The sequence below is a fragment of the Halyomorpha halys genome, unplaced genomic scaffold (genome assembly GCF_000696795.3).
Source record: "Halyomorpha halys isolate HHAL.00 unplaced genomic scaffold, Hhal_1.1 Scaffold22.1, whole genome shotgun sequence".
In the NCBI taxonomy this organism is placed as follows: Eukaryota; Metazoa; Arthropoda; class Insecta; order Hemiptera; family Pentatomidae; genus Halyomorpha; species Halyomorpha halys.
Window position 1 is genome coordinate 515,060 of NW_027104816.1, and position 19,054 is coordinate 534,113.

At 32.1% G+C, this 19,054-nt stretch overlaps 2 protein-coding genes across 8 annotated transcripts in view; one reads left to right on the plus strand and one right to left on the minus strand.

Moving 5' to 3' along the window:
* The window catches only part of LOC106682101 (uncharacterized), a 37,466-nt gene extending 33,827 nt beyond the window's left edge, over nucleotides 1-3,639 (minus strand). For 2 of the 7 annotated variants that reach the window (XM_014422790.2, XM_014422799.2), the window contains exon 1: nucleotides 1,911-2,350. In XM_014422790.2, coding sequence (XP_014278276.1) covers nucleotides 1,911-1,938 — 28 coding nt within the window. In that variant the 5' untranslated portion in view covers nucleotides 1,939-2,350. Of the gene's footprint in view, nucleotides 1-521; nucleotides 545-1,910; nucleotides 2,351-3,292; nucleotides 3,435-3,502 lie in introns of those variants that run through there. The other 5 variants (XR_010842920.1, XR_010842922.1, XR_010842916.1 and 2 more) reach the window with 5 other exon arrangements.
* Nucleotides 3,640-3,824: 185 nt separating this feature from the next.
* Nucleotides 3,825-13,969, plus strand: LOC106682097 (ADP,ATP carrier protein 1). The gene is made up of 5 exons (XM_014422769.2): nucleotides 3,825-4,316; nucleotides 4,387-4,577; nucleotides 4,659-4,920; nucleotides 8,029-8,266; nucleotides 13,338-13,969. The coding sequence occupies exons 2-5, from the start codon at nucleotides 4,418-4,420 to the stop codon at nucleotides 13,611-13,613; spliced, it is 936 nt and encodes a 311-aa protein (XP_014278255.1). The 5' UTR covers nucleotides 3,825-4,316; nucleotides 4,387-4,417; the 3' UTR covers nucleotides 13,614-13,969.
* Nucleotides 13,970-19,054: the final 5,085 nt, after the last annotated feature.

A 19,054-nucleotide genomic window follows, 5' to 3' on the forward strand; every position in this document is an offset into this window, starting at 1 on the left:
TAAATACTGTTTTGTTTATTTATGTAATTGTTTGCTGACCGCACCCCCGACAAACTTCTCCAATCATTAATTTATTATTATTTATCTACTTTTTATATGTTATTATTTCCGTTTTCATTAATTATCTAATATTTGTTTTCTAATTCTTGTTTATCTATATTTTTCCCTGTATGTCTTATTCTTTAATTAATATTTTTATATAACTTTCCCATATTTTAAATCATATTTAGCAATTTAATTTCATTTCACGTTATCTATTCTCTTATTTTGTTAGATTATTTTAGTTGATTGTATCCTATAGCCCTGATGAAGTGAGTGCAAAGTGAGCCGAAACGTTGGCTAACATTAGATAGTTTAATTATTAGTACTTGAATTTTATTTTGACCGCACATGAACCATCTTCTGGATGAATCATATTCCAAAACTATATTACTTCTGGTAGTTATAGAAAAAAACATAACTTTAGTTCTACTGATAAAAGTAATTAGCTAAACATATTATTTGTATGGATATTCACTTACAAAATATTCTAGAAAAGTGAAGGATCTGTTCAAAACGATATTTTAATATTATGTAAATGTAATTGAAGGATAAAATCCCGTCTGCTCCTTTTAATCTTACGATATTTATAAATCATTTTACGTCAATGATAGTCTGGGGAATTCCTGCCATTTTTTTTCTTTTATTCTGAATATAGATAAGTAGAAGTTTTTATAAAAAAATTATCAGTGATTTAATATGTCTTAAATATTTTATTTGTAAAATATTTAGATGCTATAATAAAAGTGTTACTGCTAAAACCTATTGAGTGGGCAGGAAAGGATTTTCTCCTACACCCCTTAAAAATTTTCCAATGATTTTCCAACTTGCCAGCGGTATATACTGGGAGGTTTATTTCTTGAAATTTGCTTCTTTTAATATTTTTTAATTATAACTATTTATGAGTCGTTATAAAATTTTCAAAAATAATTTTTGACCGAACCTAATTTTGGATTTGAGTTATTCATGAATATATTTGAATCACTGTACATTAAAAGGATAGTTCTCCATTCATAAGATGAGCTGCTTGAATTCTTTGCTGAATTTATTGTGCACCTACAGGTTACGTTAATCTGGATGTTCAGAAAGACAGTGTGGAGGTGGTAGTGTTAGATGATCTCACTCTAATTTATAATGTGAGGTGATAATGTCCAGAAGGACTCGGTAATACATGTTCAAAATAGGCAAGGTATATATTAGGAGGTGAATAGACAGAATACCTCCCGTAAGTCCTCCTCTAAGGATAGTTTTGAAGTTTGAACAATTAGTTTCTATTGTTTTCGAATTTTCTGAAAAATAATGCATTATATTTTCCTGGACTGCAACATCTTTTTTATAGTTATTTTTATTTTTTGTAATTTCTGCGAATGTTTTGCTAAATAGCGTGGGATTTTTTCTTTATATATTGCTTGTGTAGCATCTCCACCATTGTTCTTTATTTGATACAACTGAGAGCTCAGAAGGTAGGTGTTGTTTCCTATTACTTGTTATAATAACTTTTAAAACAATGGTTAACTGGTCTAATGAAGAAAATCTCCAAAATTCTTTAAATTAATAAAAAATGTCTTACACCACTTTCAGTCCCACAGACTGAAATTGTTATACACTTTTACTTTAACAAAATATTACAAACATTAATTCTTTAAATAGGAAGAAGAATGATCGTACTTAATATACAGTGACCGAAGAAAATATTTGCACACAACTTTTTTTTTTTATAATTATGAATTTATGCAATAAACCTATTACTTCAAAAATAAAAAGTATATTAATAACTTAATAACTAAAAATAAAATTTAAATGAAAAACCTCTTCCATAAAAAACAAAACGTCAAACTTACAAAAAATACAGAAAAAAAGTATTTGCACACCTTGTGTTTGTATGAAGTCCGTTGGCATCTATTATAGCTTGTAAACGTCTCGGCATAGAATGGAGGAGGTTTTTGATTAAAACCATGTTAGTTTGTTCCCATTCTTGCTCTAAAAGATCCTTGAGGTGGTGTCTTCCGGTTATTTGGTGTTTTCGAACATTGTTATCTAAAATATGCCTCAGATTTTCGGAGACTGTGAAGGGATATGAAGTTGTTGGCGAATATTAAATATTAACCAATCTTTAGTTTTGTTTGCTGTATGTTTCAGATCATTATCATGTATAAAATTATACTGATTCTGAATTCCTAATTTGGCTGCACTGGCTAGCAGGTTATGGCGCAAAATCTTGACATAACCTTCTGCATTTAAAAATCCCTTGAATGGGCAAGAGATTTCTAAATAGCTCCTTTGAATGGATAGCTCATATGTGATATTAAACATAACAGGTAACCAAAGGTAGTAAAAGGTAAGACACAACACGAATTACTTTTTTCTTTTTTCACAGTAATGCATTTATTAATTCACTTTTATTTCTGTTTTAGAGGGTTCGAAAAAAAAAAAAAAAAAAAAGAGATTTCTAATACTACAACAAGCCACGCATCCCCAAACCACTACACTCAATGGTTTCACTAATATAAGGTTTCTTTCTCGGTACCCTGCTGTAAATTCATTCAGAATTTAAAACATTTCTAATTGTTGGAAGATTGCTGATTGACCATATGTATTAATAAATGGAATTTGGTCCGGGTGCGGTCAATTAAAACTCGAATAGTACACCAATTTACTATTTGAGTTTTAATTGACCGCACCCCGACCAAATTCCATTTATTATTTTTAATTGTAGTGCTCAAACAGACCCCAGAAGTCGATTCGACCATATTAGCTAGGACACCTGTGCTAACTCCTGAATTTTTCATTGCATCAATTTTGATTTTTCTTTTCATCCTCTCATTTACTCTCTATGGACGTCCTTTGCAGTTGTGCCTCCTTCCTCAAATCTCTTAATTACGTATCTGACGGTAGAAAAAATATACGATTCTCTTCGATTTTGAAATCATATAACTTTTCCGCGAGTATCAGCACTAAGTTCACTTGTTCTTGGCATTAGAACCGGTTTAATTAATACGAACTTAATATATTTAAATATTTTATAATACTGATAGAAAAGAATAGGATTATACTCAAGGATACAAACAAGAGCAAGTAAACAAGCATAGTGTGTAAATTTAATTGTACTTTTTATTAAGGAACCTCAAACTTTTTAATTATTATTTAAATTCATTATATAAATAAAAGACAAGGTGTGCAAATGCTTTCTTTGGTCACTGTATCTTTACAATCTTAACAGAACTATATAATAAAAGTTGAATTTAAAGATTACCTAGTCCAATTTTTGTGAATTGCTGTCATCCACCATCTTTGAAGTATTTTATGTTTTCTTTCATTTTCTTTTTGTTTTGTAATAAAAATAATATCTTTGATGCGCAAAAACAAAGTTCAATACATTATGTAAAATCTATGTAATTATTGATATTTTTATAAAACAATATAGTAGTAAGTCTATCTGAAGCATAAAGATCTTATTACCAACCGGTAGCTCTAATTTGGTGCTATAATACGACATAATCTCCAAATTCTCAAAAGGTGACTTAAGCCCTTATGACAATCACACTGAAACAACTTGAATGTCCGCCATGTTTGCCTCTGAAAAACACTAGCATGTGGCTTATAAGGTTCTTTTTTTACCGACATATTGTATAAGTCTACGATTTGCGGCAACTGGCCAACATGTGAATCCGCCTTTATCATATGTAAATTTATTTTAAAACAGTTGATAAAATGTTCCGTTGTAAAAAACAATTGTAATTCCTTCCGTGTAATTCCGTTTCATAAACTAAACGGATAATATCTCTATAGTCCAATATCCCAACAGACAAAGCCTCCCTTATAGCCCATAACTCCCTTGATTAAAAGTAATTAATTAAGTGATAATTAATTAAGAGAAAACAAAAGAAAATACAAATTAATATAAAAATATCAATATGCTTATACAAATCCTATTATACATAATCATATGCTTGGATTCAGCGCAATAAAAAAGTTTATAATTTACTGCACATAAAAAAAGACCGTTTTTCCTTAGTAAAAAATTTCTCTATTATAGCTAGTTCATATGTTAAAAAAAAATTAAATACGAATTATCAAAGCTAAATTATAACGGGGAATCCCCCATCCTTATCCACAACTTTGACCTCAGAAAAGATCTAGATGGCTGATCAAACAATCGTATTAGTAGCCTTTCCTGTCTCAGATTTCCATCAGTGATGCTTGTCTCGAAGTGGTACATGTGATCTGTTATTGAAATAGCTTAATAGTATCTTGTCTTTAAATTTTACGCAATTGAGGTAAAGTTTGTCTTTTAAATTAACTATAGTAAGATGTTCAAAACTATATTTTGATAAACATCAATTTTAGTGTGTTATAAGCAGCTAGAAGAGAAACAAAAATGACTACTGCAGATCCTTATTCTTTTTTAAAAGACTTCTTAGCTGGAGGTATATCTGCTGCAATAGCCAAAACGGCTGTCGCCCCAATAGAAAGAGTCAAATTGCTTCTTCAAGTTCAACATATATCTAAGCAATTGTCTGCAGAAAAACGTTATAAAGGTTCTTAAAAGTTTTTAAGCACTCATTTTCATATATACACGGTTTTTACTATAGTATAGCCTAATATTGTTTTGTTTTAAGGGATAATTGATGCCTTCATCAGAATACCCAGAGAACAAGGTTTTTTAAGTTTCTGGCGAGGGAATTTAGCCAATGTGATTCGGTACTTCCCTACTCAAGCATTGAATTTTGCATTTAAGGATATATATAAGAAGATATTTTTGGAGGGAATTGATAAACATGAACGATTTTGGAGGTATTTCGCTGGAAATTTAGCCTCTGGTGGTGCAGCAGGGGCAACTTCTCTTTGTTTTGTTTACCCTCTTGACTATGCCCGAACAAGGTAAGTTATTTATATATTGAGTTTGAGTTTTTATATATTTAGAACTTATTAGTATAATTGGGTATATTGGTTATTCCTCAAATATGGTTGCTATTCAGCTATCAAAATGTTTTGAAAATTTAAGTTTATGGTTCCAATTCTCTGTTTTGAATGTTCCTACTTTTAGGTTTTGTATCTTGTTTTTATCCCTGAAATTTGGGGCTAATGTTGGCTCTTATTATATAGCTTTTTTACTATTTGAGTTTCATTTTGAACACACCCAGACTATCTTTCCTTTTATTATTTACACATGATCAATCAACGATCTTCCAACTTATTATTGTAATGTTTGTGATGTCAATTTTTAAAAATATTTTTATTCTCGGGAATAACGTACACGACTAATGAGTAAAAAAATGATATAAGAGCATGTAGTTACAGTAAATGTTTTTTATTATAATATATAGTATGTAGATCTGACCAGAAACTTGTCCTGTTTAAAAATAGCCTTTTTACTATTATCACATCTATTATGACAATAAAACCTAAAATATAATATAATATCCAATATCATACACAAATATTTTGATTTTACAATCAAGAATGACAATTTCAACAGCTTTTGTCTGGCAGTTCAAACAAAACTATTATTATATTTATATACTTAAAATATGAACAAAAGATAAATATTTATCCAAGCTCATATTGATATTTATTACTAACAAGTTCACGGAAGATTGATATTCAAGAAGATAGATGTATAATAGGTATTTTATGGATGTTAAGTAGGAAGCTTTACGGATGGATATTAGTAAGGAGTTCCAAAATGAGGTAGATTGAACAGCGAAGGACTTTTCTAACGAGGTAGTTTTATGGAAAGAGATATACAAATTGGTTGGTAGTTATCTTGTGTTTTAACAGGCGAATGGATAAACATAGGGTGAGGAAGTCATTAAAATAGGAAGGTATTCTGGTTATTAAGGATTGAAATATAAATGTGCCAAGAAGGTGTAGTCTTCGAATACTGGGATAGAGTCAACTTTGCTCCTCGGAACAGAAGTGAGAGATATGAGATATCATACGATTGGATTGGAACTATTTTTTTATTTATGTAATCCAAAATCTTATTCTTAGAGCTGGATATTTATATCCACAATAAGATGTATAGTTTTTGTTTCTTTTATGTTGTTTAATATGTAATGAGGTTTTTTTTTTTTTTTGTTTTTTTATGTGAAGAATGTAGCCCACCTTTGATATATTGTTTGTAATTGGTGTAAATAAATGATTTTAAATTTACTTTTCTTGCAAAATAACAGCAATGATATATTTAACTATGTATTTTAAAAACTCTGTTTATATAAGGGTTGCCCCATAAACAAATGAATAAATAAAATTTTAAAAAAATAAAGCAGTTCATTTTTCATCATCAGATAGTCCTATATACACTAGGCAACCAAAGTTGAGATGTGGGAGAATACTAGAAGTTGATGGGTACTATACTATCAAACATATGTTTAATGAGGATCTAAAGGAACTAACAGAAGCTTTATTACTATTTAGTAATTGATTATTTAATCAATCAGTCAGTTCACCTATATAATAATCATTATTATATAGGTGAACTGACTGAGAATTGAAAAAAAGTACTAGAAAAATACAAAACGAGCAAATTGAGACTCGTTTCATCAACTGCTATGTCACTTCACTTTAAGAGGGAGATGAAAATACCATTCTTATCTTTTTTTTTTTAATTTAGGACATGAAAGAAGTTTAATAATGCTAGGTTTTAATTTTACTGACATCAGTGACCTGAACTACCAATCGTGAATTCCACTTGTCAAAGTTAAGGGATCCTAATGGTGAACATTGAAAGGAAATAAAATATATGTCTCACCGTTGGCCACCCTGGTCGACTACTCCCTAGCCCCATGAAAAGTTCCATTGAAGCAAGGGAATGGCTGTCTAGAGAGAGACAATCAGCCATTTTCCATCTTTACACTCTAAAGTGGTCCACTGCCCACACAATCTCCAGCAACTCTCGTTCCAAAGCACCGTAACGGGTCTCCGTCTCCGTGAGGTGTCTACTAGTGTAGGCTATTGGACATTCCCTCTTATTGTACTCCTGGGGTAGTACTTCACCCACTCATTGGCATCCATCGTAAGTGCAAATAGTCTCTGAAAGTCGGGAAATGCAAGAATTGGCTCCCTCTTCAGCTTAATCTGGTCCCGGCTTCAGATCCAGAGTGCTAAAAATTTTAGCCCTGCTCAATCTATCCCAGATATCCTCAAACCGGGGTATGGGATACTTTTTATTTACCGTGTTTTCATTTACTTTGCAATAGTCGACCTCTACTCTATATTTCTCTCGGTGTGTTCTTCTTTGTAACCGCTCATAAGGGACTATTATAGGGAGATATGCTATCTACTATAATGCCTTGTCTATGCAGATTATCTATCTCCTCTCTAGTATGTTGACAGAACGTTTGCGGATCCCGCCTCTCCTTCACATAGATAACCCTATCCTCTCAGCGGAATTTCGTGTACTGTTTTCAGTACAAGCTATCTAACACCTCTTGCTCGTATGATAGGCAGGCTACTATGTTCTCTTCTTATGCTGTGGATTACAAATGTGCGGCCACACGTTCCTCCTGTTCGGCTATCTGTTATGAATTCTGACATCGTTTTCTTTTGCTTCAACCTCTGAGGCCTCAGACATGTCTGTGTTATCACTTATAGATCGTTCTGACCTCAGAGAAATCCTTCTCCTCACACGTTGGGGATTCACCTCCATTGGTTCTACCTGGTTCGATCTATATCTATATCACCTCCTTGCACCACCATTGGGGTCTAGTAACAGTACTTCTTTACAAAGCACTGCAACCCTGACCCTTCATGGATTGTAAGGATATATATTTAATTTTTAAAATTTAAATATTGATTAATATCAAACTTTCAATTATGTTCAATTAACCTACATAATAATAAATAAATCTAGCGAATTGCGAAGCATTACTGGTCTGCTAGTATTATGTATTATTGCCCTGGTATTTCAATTAGTCCTTCATGATGTTGTTAATGATAAGTGTTTAGTTAATTGTCTATTAATACTTGGTTTAATCATTGTTTTAGGTTAGCTGTGGATGTTGGCAAGGGACCTAACGAGCGAATATATAAGGGCCTATTAGATTGTATCTTTAAAACATTTAAAAGTGATGGACTAGTTGGGCTTTATCGAGGTTTTATTGTGTCAGTAGAAGGTATTATAATATATCGAGCTTGCTACTTTGGCTTTTACGACACTATTAAAGCCCATATGCCAGATCAGATGAAGAATACTCCATTTATCATTTCCTTTCTTATAGCAGAGGTATGTTGCTTTGGATTTGATTATTTGTGAAGATAGTAAAGACTAATTTCTTTAGTTGGAAACAATTAAAATATTAGTGTTAAAATTCATAATCTGGATAAATGTTTGATGTTGAAAGTATAATTATGTAAGGGAGACTTTTATAATGATTTTAAATAAATTTATTTTGATGCTATGTTTATCCAATAAGTAACATTTTTACTCATCAAATGTTTATATTATATTATATTACATTATAATATATTACATTTTATTTTATTTTGGTAATTATTTACTATTCATCCTCCAAAAAAACAGAAAATGTCAATAAGAATATAGGTACAATAAGTATATGAAGTGCAATAAGTATATAGATTAGTTTATAATATTAACCACCTTTCAAGAGAGAAAATTTTTTTCCCTTCTCGCTTAATCCTTTCCTACTTAAGGTTAAAATAAGCAACATTTTTCGATATCAGTTCTCACCTAGTTTACTTTTTTTAACTTATAAATATTGATTAATTATGAGAGATAGTTGACCATGGATGATGTACGAGGAGAAGATGGTTGGAGGAGCGGTCAAAATGAAACACAAATAAGTGGAAGTGGTGTAACTTATTTAATTGTGCCAACGTTTCAGCTAGAGTTTCTAGCCTTTATCAGGGCTGTTAGCTTGAAAGCCAAACTCAAAATTATTTTTGTTTCATTTTGACCGCACCCCAACCATCTTCTCCTCACACGTATAAATATTGATATTTAATACATCTTTGATGTTTACGACCAATATTATTCACGGATCCTTGGGTTGGAGCAACCTCAGCAACTTCTATACAACTGTGACTACACCTCTATGTTGGATAAACTTCCTTTACTGTTTTTAATTTGCTGTATTCCATGTGTGTCAATCTTACCAGATTTTTTCCTATTACAAGTTTCGTTTAGTTAACAGTTATTTACTGCTTATTTACTCTTTCCCTCATCAGGTTATGGACCCTGACTATGTAAACTGTGAGTTAAGTGATTGAGTGTTTTTATTCAACCTTGAAGGTAAAATCGGGTGACTTCATTTTTTTTGTGGTTGGGCTATCGTGTGTAATCGATCGTGATTTTCGTTTTGTTTGAGATGGAACTGATTTGATCAGCACTTTGAATGCAGTAAATGAAGAGCTCACGTCTTCCTGTGTCACTGCTAAGAGTATGTGGGATAAGTTGATATCTACTTATGAGCAGAGTTCTAGCCAAAGAGTCGATAAACTACTAGAATCGTTTTTCTCTCATGAAGTGATGAGTTCTGATAATGTTGTGAACCATGTGGTGGGACTTCAGCGTGAATTCAATGAATTGAATGTTGAATTAAAAACACTGTCACAGTCTGAACTCCCTGAACTTATTTTGATGGGTCGAATTATGTCTACTCTTCCCCTTCCTTACTTTGAGTTTAGAAGTGTTTGGGAGAGTGTACCTATTCAGGATAGAACTGTAAATAGTTTAACTAAGAGGCTTAGGTTAATCGAAATGAGGCTTCCTGGAAAAGATAGTAAGATTGACCATGCACTTCAAAGACAAAAAGCTCTGTTTTAATTTGTTACAAATGTAAAGGGGAAAATCATATGGCCAGGAATTGTCCTACTAAAATCAAGAGGGAGACAGAGGATAGAGTTACGGAATCCTTGAGCACCCAAGGGCATGCCTTCACTTGCCATGACATGCTTGGTTTCGGTGGTGATCAGTGGGTTGCTGATACTGGTGCGACTCAACATATGACTAGCTCTAAGGACTATTTTGTTTCCTACAAACAATTTCAGTCTCCTACGTTCATTCAAGTAAGGAATCATGATCTGATTAAGGCATATGGACATGGTGATATTCTGGTTGAAATGAGAGTTAGTGAAAAATGGGAATTGAATCATCTGAAGGATGTTTGGTTTGTACCAGATGTGAGCCGCAATCTTCTTTTTTCTGTCAGTAGAGGTCTGGATAGAGGTTACAAATTCTTTGCCAATAAACTTGGTTTTACACTTTCTAAGAAAGGTTCTGTATGATTGACTGGGCAGAAATCTTCTAATGGCTTGTGTGTCCTTGATATGAAATACCACATTCCCAAGCATGCTGCTGAGGTGATGCTTACCCTACCTGTTGATTCACTACAGTTGTGGCATGAGCGTTTCTGCCATCAGAATAAACGTCATGTGAGAACAATCATGAAGAAAATCGGAGTGTGTTTGGCTAATGGTGAGCATTTGTGTGAGGGCTGTGTTTATGGTAAACACCACCGAGATCCATTTCATGATAGAAAAGATCGACCAACAAGCTGTGCAATATGGATTCACGCTGATGTTTGTGGTGTTTTCCAAGAGGATTCTATTGGAGGTTCTAAGTATTTCCTCTGCCTGAAGGATGATTATTCCAAGTTTAGAAGAGTTTTCTTCTTAAATAATAAATCAGATGTTACAAACTGCTTGTCAGTGTTTATTAATGAATCCAAAGCAGCTGGACACACCATCAGGGAACTTTTCTGTGACAATGGTGGGGAATTTATTAATTCAGGTGTTCAAAAACTACTGGAGAAGAATGGAATATCACTTAGACAAACTATTCCATACTCACCTAAGCAAAATGGTGCATCTGAGCTTGAGAATAGAAAGCTTGTTGAAGCTGCACGTTCTATGGTACATTCTAAGAATTTGCCTGTAAAGTTGTGGGTTGAAGCTGTCAAGACAGTTTTTTGTTTTCAACAGAACTGGACCAACTGGTCAAGAAAAATCTCCGATTGAGCTGTGGACACAGTGTGTACCACCCAAAATTGACAATTTAAAAATTTTTGGGACAAAATGTTTTGCCCGTGTTCCCAAATGCAGACGTCTAAGATGGACAAAAAGAGTGAACCTTGCCTTTTTGTTGGTTACACTAAACATCATAATGGCTTTCGTCTATGGAATATTGCCAAAGATTCCATTGTTTTGGCTAGAGATGTCATTTTTGATAGAGAGTCTCTGATTCTGCATTTGGTGAAATTGTCTGGATCAGAGATTTTGAAGGGAGAAGAAGGAACCCAAGCTAAACACCATGAAGAGACTGGATCTGATTCTGAGATGAAAATATTGGACACTTCTGGACCCCTGCTGGAACTTTCTCCTGAAGCTGAAGTTCAACAGGATAATACAACCCCCAACATCCAAATGTTACAGGGACCTCATCGCAGCACTAGGGAGAAATGACTTCCTTCATACTTGTCGTATGAATTATGTTCTAATCGCAGAACAGGACATGAGTGTCAGTGAAGCGCAGCTTATATGGGTTGAAACAGTCGCCAAGATGCTGGAATCACCGCTTTGTACAGTTCATAGAATCGTGTGATTTTATGGCTAGCAATGCTGACCCTTGTCTTTTTGTCAAGGAGTGTGGAAATGGGTGTAGGCTCATGGTTACCATCTATGTTGATGATGTAATTCTAGTTGGAGATCGAAAGGCAATTGATCAATTTCTCTCAGACTTGACTAAGGAATTCTGGATCACCACTGGGTCTTTTGGATAGCTTCCTGGGGATGCAGATTAAGAGAAAGAAGGATGACATTTTTGTGCATCAGGAAGCATACACAAAGAATATCCTTTCAAGATTCAATATGATTGATTCAAACCCAGTTTCTACATCCTCTGAGAAGTGTGCTGAAGAAGTTGAGAATTCACCTTTGGAGAAGAGTGTTCCATATCGCCAGGCTGTTGGCAGCCTGCTCTACTTGGTCGTGACTTCTCGCCCAGAATTGATGAGTGCAGTAAGCACAGTTTCGGAGGTTCTAGACTGCCCAAAGAAATCTGATTGGCAAGCTGTCAAGAGAATCTTCAAGTATCTGAATGGCACCAGGGAGTATGGGCTGTTTTATAAATCAGATACTAAGCTAAAGTTGGACTGTTATTCAGACTCAGACTTTGGAAATGACAACTTGTCTCGACGATCAAAAACTGGAGTTTTGATGACGTGTGGAACTGGTTGAGCCGTAAACAGCCAGTTACTGCTTTAAGCACTACAGAAGCAGAGAATATAGCAGCATGTGAGGGTACCAAGGAGATGGTATAGCTTCAACGACTGTTGACTTAGTTGACAACTCTACGTGGCATTCCACAGTTGTTAGTTGACAACCAAAGTACCATACGGATGATATACAGAATCCAGAATTTCATTGCCGCACAAAACACATTGAAGTGCGTTTTCACTTTGTACGTGAGAAGTGGATGAACAATGAGTTTGAGCTGTAACATGTGCCCAGTAGTCGTCAGTATTCACGAAGAGCCTTCCTACTAGATCTTTTGTCAAGAGTCGCACATGAATTGGAGCCTTGAGCCTGGGAGGGTGTGTTGGAGCAACCTCAGCAACTTCCATACAACTGTGACTACACCTCCATGTTGGATAACCTTCCTTTACTGTTTTTAATTTGCTGTATTCCATGTGTGTCAATCTTATCAGATTTTTTCTTATTACAAGTTTCGTTTAGTTAACAGTTATTTACTCTTCCCTCATCAGTTTCATTTTGACCGCACCCCCAACCATCTCCTCCTTGCACGTATAAATGTTGATATTTAATACATCTTTGATGTTTACGACCAATATTATTCACGGATCCTTGGACTATGAAACTCTCCTGGCCGACAATTATTAGTAATAGATATTTAATATTAGAATACATATTACTAAATAAAAATATTAAATATTACATATTTATAGCATCATTTGACTCTATAACCAGGAACTCTATAAATGAAGCATTTATCTTATAGTTATTTAATAAGTAATATACATTTTTCAAAATAACTTATATATACATTATGTATGTTGTGTATTCATATATAAGGCATCGCTACTATTGTTTGAGGTAGAGGTATAGAAAGTTTCCTAACAATTATCTGATTTTCAACTTATCTAGGATTCAACTTATCTTTGGAAAATTTACCTAGAGTACATCTAATCTCTATTAAAAATATATCTAATTCTCCTATATTTCAACATCTATTAAGAGGCAGGTTTTTGAAGAATATTTAATAAATGATTAAAAAATAACTCTAAATATTTTATTATTGTTAATGTTATAATTTTCAGGCCGTTACAACAACTTCGGGAATAATATCTTACCCATTTGATACAGTAAGGCGACGGATGATGATGCAGTCTGGATTGCCTCCTGCCCAGAGAAATTACAAAAATACTGCTCATTGCTGGGTCAAAATCCTCAAAGATGAAGGCTTGCACGCATTTTTTAAAGGAGCTTTATCCAACGTAATCCGAGGGACTGGTGCTGCCCTTGTTCTCGTTCTATACGACAATGTTAAAGTACTTTTGTTCGGTGGTGGTGGCGGACCGAGCCATGGTGATTGAATCACTCGAGTGCACCTTCTAGAATTGTTCTGTGACTATTTATAAATTATTTTGATTGTATTTTAAATAATGTGGAAAGTGCATTGTTAAGCATACTCAGGAGAATTTTATTTCTAATAATTTTCTCCTAGGTCTCTTTGCCTTTATTTTCTTTCTTTCTCTTTTTTTTTTTTTTTTTTAATTTTACCTGCGGTATCAAGCATTTTACTTTTATATTGTTTGTTCATACTTAATAATTTGTGTAAATAAGCTATTCTCTTCATCAATTTATTATTTTGTGTTATTGTAAAGTACAATCAAATTGTACTAGTATTTCTGTTATATTTTATGTTTATAATAAATTATTTTTATTTACACTTCTAATATTTTCTTTTTTATTTATTTTTATATATCATTTTTCTATCCCAAAAGGTTCAATTTATATCACATAAATATTTAGTGATTTTGTCCTAAAAAAATATTTACACTAAAAATCAATGTTTTGTAATCCTCTGTCTTCAGGGTACTTCTACAAATTTGAAAAATAATATAATAAAACCTATTTAACAATTATTATTTAAATATTAGTTAAAATTTATATAGATTAGCCTATTATAACAATAATAGTCTTTCTCTTCCTGGCTCCCTGTCTAAAATAATCCATAAATTTACTTCATCAATTTTTTAAAAAACCAAATTTTTACCCACCAATATAACTTGTAACATATTCTCTCTTTTTGGTAATTTCCTCATCTTTGTAACATCTTGAACATTTTCTATTACCATTTGTCATTACCCTCTTATACGTTTTCCTCTTTCAAATATCTTCTATTTCTTAACTCGATCTTATATTTTGTTTCTTTATTCTAATATTATACTTACATATTTCATTATTTACATATCTTTTCTTTTATTTACTTATTTTTTTCTTTCCATGACTTTAATTTTTTAATTATTATTAAATTAATATATTCATATTTCTTTGCATTATACACACTATGCACACTTTAAATTTTTGATTTCCTTTATTATGTTATTCTACTTACATATTTAATCAAATGTTTTATGTTACACTTCTTTCATCACTTTATTTTTACTAATGGTCATTCTGTATAATTATTTATTTGTATCATTCTGTTTATATTTTCTTTTTTGTATTCATTGGTTGTTATCTTGTTCTTAGCCCCTTAGAAACTTAGGCCGAAACGTTGGCACTATTAAATAAATTCTCTCAACTTATTTGTGTTATTTACTGACCTCGTATTTGTACTTGTACTCTTCTCGAATATATTATCTACAGTCAACTATCTTCTCATCATTAAAAAACAAAATATTTTTGGACACTACATGCGAATTCTATGGCATCTTTATCACACTGAAATGAAATTGAACTCGGCCCTTTTTCCTTGCTAGGTTTGCATTTTGCTGTGCCTTCCACATATTTATCAATTCTCATTTTTGTTTACCTTTTTTTTTTCCTCCTTTAACTTATCTATTCATTGAAGTATTTCTTTTAGCTGACTTTTTGTTTTATTTTTTTCCCCCTAAATTTATGTATTTTTTTTTTATTTATGTGTTTCTTTATGTAAACTGATCTACTGCAATGACTATTATGTGTTTTTGGTTTGACTTAACATTGTTGTCTAATTATGAATTTGTTTAACGGATCAAACATATATAGTGGATCACTGGAAATGGGAGGTCTGAGAGAGTGAGATAGGGAGAATAAAATTGTCAATTTAATGTAATGAAATTGTTAAAGAAATAAAAATAATAAAATAAATGAAACAAAATATTTGTGCTTAGTATTGTATTTAATATTTGTAGTATTTAGATTAGTAGACTGGTATTGATTGTGAAGTAAAAATAGGAAATTTTTATTAATTTAATTATCTATTTCCGAGTACTTTTGACACTTATAATTTCGATATTATTCTAGTGTTTAGTTAAAATCATATTAAATAAAACTATTTTTGTTGTGAATTTTGTTTTTGTTATTTTGTTGAGTCCTCAATATCAGCAATTGGATTCCAACAAAAAAAATTGATAAATTAATAAAAAATAACTAAAATCTCAGTAAATTTCGAGTACTTTTCAAACTCAGTGTCTACAAAAATTAAATTAGTTCTATTTGTGGCACACTCAGCAGAAGGTGGAAAGTCTTATTAATTTTAAGTTGGGATTATAAATCTCAAGAAATTAACTCTGAAACTAATATATTGGATTAAATCTGATTACTAAAGTTCAAGTTAATTAATTTACTAGTTAATTATATTTCAAAAGAATCTACTAAGTCAGAAAATTTCTAGAGGCATCCTAAATAACAATAGTTAAAACAAGATATCTCTAGAACACCAGTTCCCAAACGTTTTTCGGAATTTATTGGACTAAAAAAATTTCGCAACATCCTTGTCAGGCTAAAATAATATTAAAATGTCAGCTCAATCATCAGAGCAGTTGAGTATGTAAAAAAATAAGAAAAAAAAACCGTGCAAAGCAAATGTTAGAATGCATTGTATATTTTTCTAGTTTATCTTTTTTTTTTTTTATTTTGGTTAAGTTTTAAGAAAGTGGCATTCGCCTACAGTACCCCTTTAGCACAAGAGCTGAAGAGAAGAAAAAAAGACAATTATTTCACCACAATTTTTGATTACTTTAATGAAAACTATGTATTATTACTAGTCAAAATTGTTGAGTCTGCCAAGTATATTTAGGTGAATGTAAAATGGCGACTGATCCAAAACGTTAAAAAAAAAATAATTTTTCATTTGGGGCTCCTATATCTTTAAAACTACCAACAACACTAGATACAATAGAACACCATTTAAAGTAGAGTAAATTTACTAAAATTTGAACCCTAACAGACAGCTGTTTTATGTTCAATAGTTCGCAAAATAAAGATTTTGAAAAACCAACATTTTGTAAAAAATTCACTGAAAAATCAGAAGATAGTGAATTTATTGGGAGAAATTAATATCCCAGGAACCATGAGATCCACAAATGTCTATTAGCACTCAAATTAAAGCTAGATATACTGGAAGATTATTGATTGACCGTGTGTATAGATGAATGGAATATGGTCTGGGTGCGGTAAGAAAAAACTCTAATAGTAGATAATTATACTATTTATATTGAGCCAACGTTTCGCCCCACGTTGCAGGGCTTCGTTAGGGCTAAAAAAGATACAAACACTTGACAACAAAAAAAAAAAAGAGAAAAATAAGTGGAAAATAACAGGGGTATACAATGAAAAGTAAAATACAATAAAAAATATTAAAGGTTGTAAACAGTAAATAAAAAGGGTAATAGTAACAGATAGATAAGAGATAAAATAAGAGAAGAGATATTAAAGAAAGTACAAATTAAGAGATGAAAAAAGAAAAGAATAAATTCAAATGATAAGACAGAATTCATACCTGTTTTGGCGGGAGTCAGAGTGAGCCATTTGTATTGGTAGAAGTGGGGATGGCAGTTTAGCACCCACAATAACGAAAATAATTTTAAAGTAAACATTGTAAAAAAAATATTTAAATTAGGTAAACAATAAATGGTAATATACATAATAGAGAGGGAGAAGAAATATTTACAAAATTATAAATAAATAAATAGTATAATTATCTACTATTTGAGGTTTTTTTTACCGCACCCGGACCATATTCCATTCATCATAAAGCTAGATAAATGTGCTATGAAGTAGATTGAGGTTTATCGTCGTAGAAGTAGTTTTTATGAATTCAAATCGTATTCATAAGCAAATATCATAAAGACTACTACCATTACGAAGATTAATGTAATAAATTACTTTATAGTGCTTCCCACAAGCTTTAATTTGAGTGCTGGCAGACATCTGTACGTCCAATGGTTCTTGAGATATAGTTTTTGATAAATAATGAATTTTGCCCGAACTACTAGAAATCTACATTTTGGGAATTTATTTTAGAAAATATGAAAACTACTACTACGAAGATGAAAGTAATAAACCACTTTGTTCTACATTAAATTAGCTTTTATTTGAATGTTATTAGACATCTGGACGTCGAATGGTTTTTGAGATATAGATTTATCAATATTAAGTCACGGACTTCTGAGTTTTTTAGTATGAATGAATAATTAATTTTCTTTAACATTTTGAAACAGTCGCCATTTTGTTTTCCCCTTACCTATACTTGGTAGACTCATCGATTATGGCAAGTAATTATACATAGTTTTCATTAAAGTAATAAAAATTGGGGTGAAATAACTGCCTCTTGTGCCAGTAAAAGCTAAAATTGCCCTTATTCATGAATGAACCATTGATAAATAAATATCGTATCCATGACAATTTTAGCTAGTAGTTTCAACTATAGTAAATTTTTGTCCAAACTTCATACACCATTTCAGTGCAATGCAGTGTAGATGGCCCCAAACTACGTCTAAGTTTTGATAGAATAGCGTCAACACAATTAAGTAGATTGTATTGGCGTTAGGCATTTTTGCTTAAAAATCGAAGGCCTCAAGTTATGAACCTAGAGCTCTTGCAGAACAAAAATTTGATCAAAATTTTGAAAGCACTTTTCTGAATCTGCATAGATAATAAAGAAATAAGTCTGCATCAGATCATGGTAGCTAACATGATCTTGTTTATAACTTGAAATTAATAATAGGGCCGTTCTTGGCGCAGTCGGTTAGATCTAGCTCAATCGTTCTGAAATCTACGGGCGGTGCCGGTTAGAATCCGGGCTCGGCGTTGACTTTTTCATTAAGTGGCGGTCCCACAAAATGAAAAACACAAGGGTGCTCTGCATTTTTACTTTAATTAATGTGATATGAAGAAATATATACTTTTAAAACATTAAATAGCATAAGATACATAAATAATCGATTTAAAAGATTTGTCATGATGAGGTGTAGATAGTTGACCGTAGATTAATGATTGGAGAAGTTTGTCGGGGGGGGGGTGCGGTCAGCAAAGAACAACATAAATAAATATGGTTTTGTTTATTTATGTTGTTCTTTGCTGACCGCACCCTCTGACAAACTTCTCCAATCATTAAAAGATGTGTCTTATAGTAAAATTAATTTCCAAGTAATTAAAAATCTAATCATAATTTATCCATTTTAAGTCTCAACACTATTATACCAACAGTCCAACATTTCGGCCATCCTCAAGGAAAATCCAAAATATAAATTTACACCTCACATCAAATTATTTAAAAACGTTTTGCTGGCTATTCTGTCCAGCTCATTAATTACAAGTCAAATTCTGTCACAATTTCATCAATTTTTTTTTTTAATAATTTATTTATTGATATTTACAACTGTATACACATATATACAACAAGTAAATTTGCTGTAGGTGACATAGTGACATGATAAAAACATGTGGAAAATCCACCCACTGATAGAACTCCAATAACATTTCTAGAGGAGAAGATCTCGAGGCCATCTTCTTTTCAGACGCCTAGGAGGATTATTAGGTAATG